Source organism: Rhagoletis pomonella, unplaced genomic scaffold (genome assembly GCF_013731165.1).
Source record: "Rhagoletis pomonella isolate Grant_MI unplaced genomic scaffold, Rhpom_1.0 Rhpom_scaffold_00005, whole genome shotgun sequence".
Lineage (NCBI taxonomy): Eukaryota > Metazoa > Arthropoda > Insecta > Diptera > Tephritidae > Rhagoletis > Rhagoletis pomonella.
The window spans coordinates 42,525,121-42,528,547 of NW_023458559.1; the positions used below are offsets into that span (position 1 = coordinate 42,525,121).

The 3,427-nt window shown below is 34.6% G+C and overlaps 1 protein-coding gene across 1 annotated transcript; it reads left to right on the plus strand.

Moving 5' to 3' along the window:
- Positions 1 to 2,527: 2,527 nt before the first annotated feature.
- On the plus strand, positions 2,528 to 3,426 carry LOC118740113 (the record flags this gene model as incomplete). Its single annotated transcript, XM_036471607.1, has 3 exons — positions 2,528 to 2,867; positions 2,926 to 3,275; positions 3,333 to 3,426. Coding segments are annotated over exons 1-3 (453 nt in total), but the record flags the coding sequence as incomplete, so codon positions are not given.
- Between the last annotated feature and the right edge of the window lies 1 nt (position 3,427).

A 3,427-nucleotide genomic window follows, 5' to 3' on the forward strand; every position in this document is an offset into this window, starting at 1 on the left:
GAAAATTGTTGATTATAAAAAAAAAAAAATGTTATCAGGTGTTTTGGCCGAGTTGCGGGGGGTTGTTGGTGACAGTTGGCTCCAATATGAATGGTTGCATTTTGCAAAGCGTTGCCAGCTACTCAACTGAGTAGAAACGGAAAAGAAAATACGTGGTGCCAAAGAACGTAAATGTATAACAAAGAACGTAAATGTATAAGAAGCGACAACTCGTTACTTTGAAAATGTGCCGGGACGATTTTGACCGTATCTGAAAGGTTGAGATGAGGAGTTCGTCTCCCTTTTAACTCTGTCCGCGGCAGATTTTTGATTTTCGCCTCGAATGCGGAAAAAGCAAACAAAACAGAAGAAAAGCGGCAAATGTGAATGTCGGTGATTATTTTGCACAAGTGATTGAGAAAATGTATTTTAATTCAGAAAATACATAAATGGAGGTGCAAAATATAAAATATTCAGTGAATGTGTAAGATACTGACGTGCCTGTTTGTGAAAGTGTCCTTATTAATAGTAAAATGTGTTTGTAAGTGCCAAGTGTTTGTCAGCAAGTGCCGATTGTTGGCGTCTGTGGATAAAAGTGATCATTATTTTAAACAAAACCAGTGTACTTTTATATAAAAATGCATTAGTTTAATAAGAAATCTATGCATTTAAATATGAGTGTACTTATGTTTTGTTTTCATCTGGAAATTTACATATTTAAAATGTGCAAAAAAATGGTGTGTTGGGAGATTTGATGGATAAAGTGTGTATACGGCGGCTTTATTACAAAACCAATGTTTATTATATACAGATAGCATAAGTTTAATTTAAATCTATGCATTTATACATGAGTATGCATACATTTTGTTATTATCGGGCAAGAATAAATGTTTTCCAATTTTTTGTTCATATGCATGCAAAAAATAAACACATAAATGTGAAGTATGAGTTGTCTCCGTCTTTCTCACATCCTCCGCCAAAGCAAACGCTTAAATGTGAAACATAAGTTGTCTCCGTCTCTCCCACGTCCTCCGCCATCTTTATCATGACAAATTCTTAAATTCCTGCGAAATGCCGCGTCCTGACATATTTACGCGCATACATATGTACGTTTACAGTAGGCTACTCCTAACTTGAATATCTGTAGCAAATTCTGCTTGTTACCGGAAATTTTGTAACCAGCAAATTTTGTTACCAAACATTGTTACCACTTCTTGTAACCGCAATTATAGGTACCGTGGTAACGTTTTAATTTATTCAGCATTCCAGGTATGAAGTTTTGTAGAAATTCTGTTGTTGCATATTTCATGGGGCAATATTTTGTTACCTGCTTATGAGATGGTAATAAATTTTACTGGTTACAAAAGTGCGCAGAATGCGAAAAGGGTTTAAAAAAAGAGAGGAGCTTTATTATCCGTTAAAAAAATCTGATTACCAACGCAGAATAGGTTAATGTACGATTTTGTGTTTGAATCTTTTCATGATAGTAAACAATATTTGTGTTACCAACGCAGAATAGGTCTGTATGTCTACTCTCACTTATACATGCTTCAGAGCTTTACAATTATCAATAATGCAAAATAATTAAATTTTTTGAATTCCTTTACATGTTACTCGTAGTATCTAGAGTCAACTGTAAACAAATCGTAAGCGATCGGTTTACAAAAATTTTAAAATTGATGACCGAAGCTGGTGACGGCAACCATGTTGCCAAATTACATTTGTTGTAAAACCACTTATGTATGTGATTTCAGAAGTTTTGAGTTTACATCAAAATATCGGTGGCCATTTGTGCAAAAAATGCATGTTTATTTTGTTTTTTATTAAAATAAAATCTTAAACAACTAATTAATAATTTAAAAGTTGGAAAGGCACTGCGATTTAGAAGTTTAGAGAATAAATGTCTTAACTCGAGATAAGTTATTTTTGCAAACGTCCTCAGATTTTACTGCTGAGTTGCAACTTTTCATTTGACTGGCTGTGATTTCTTCAATTTTACATTTTAGAATTTTTGTGGCCCTCGCGCAGAAATTGTGCTTGTGGGCGATGAGTTTGCGGGGAGAAGTATGGTCATTGAATTTATGAATGAATGAGTTTAACCTTGAAGAATATGCGCATGCGTTTATGAATGAATTTGTTATTGTTGTATTTTAGTGGCATATGCGTATATGTACATATGTACGTATGTACGTATATTTGCATGGATGTAGAAACATACACATGTTAGGAGGAAAATCGCAAGAGTACATTTGTACAAATTGATGTAGATTATTTATTGATTATAAAAGTACAACTGGTTGATATAAAAAGGGTAATTTCATCCATAAATTACAACTTTACAACTTCCATACTAAAGAGGAAGCTTATAAAGGTCTTGCATAGCGCATGTATTTAATTTACTTATATTTGTTTAAAATTATAAAATCAAGTAAATCTATGCACATGCGCATGCAAATTGTTAAATGCCGTCAGCAAATAAACAAAAAGAGTTGCGGCCATGTTTTTTTTCATTTCATTTGATTATTTCTATCATCGGTCACTTTTTCTTATCGTTCTTTATCGCCGCGAAACCATATGTGCGGCGAATTCATTTACGAAAATGGATGTTAAAACGGACGCGAACTCCTCATCTCAACCTTTCAGACCTCACTCGCCGACTTTAACGAGTTGTCGCTTCTTATACATTTACGTTCTTTGGTTTCAACGAAACCTTACCATCCTTAGCATAAATCAGCTGTTCAATTGTCTTGTTTTGACGCTTCCAATTGTTTACAATTTCAGCAGATATTAAACAAAAGAGTTTATGAGCTAGTCTGCTCCACAATAACCATAAAAAAGCACGGAATTGTGCCCGCGTTTCTTTTTTCCAACTGCGCTTCATGTTTTTGGTATGTTGTTATTACCTAAATACATTTGCTAAACATTAATATTTAAATTTTCCTTAAGTTATGGAACCGTTCATTTTCTCGCAATGCAAATCCTGCTGCGGAACGTACACGCGAAACTCTAGGTGAAGATTTTGTGCGAAAATTAGATGCATTGCACGATGACGCCTTACGCACGGGCCTAGTTACTACCGCAGATTTACAGGAAGCATACAGAAAGTCACGCGATACTGATCGCGATCCAAATAAAATAAATTTATGGTACGTGTTGGGCATCCTAGCCTTCATAATGATAGTGACGCCCGTATTCTATGAACTAATTACATTCCTCTTGGGTGTGCGTTGCTTTTTACCCAATAATTATATTGTGTGGGAAGCAACGCGCCCTATAAGTGATTGCGGATTTTGCAGGTTTTTAATACAAATATGGAAGTGTGAAATTATGTACTAAACTATTATCATTTCCAGAGATGTTTCTGGACCAAAGGTTTTGCAAAATATGACACGTGAAGAGTTCGCACCTTATGCGTATTCATCACAACCAATTATAATAAAAAATGCAG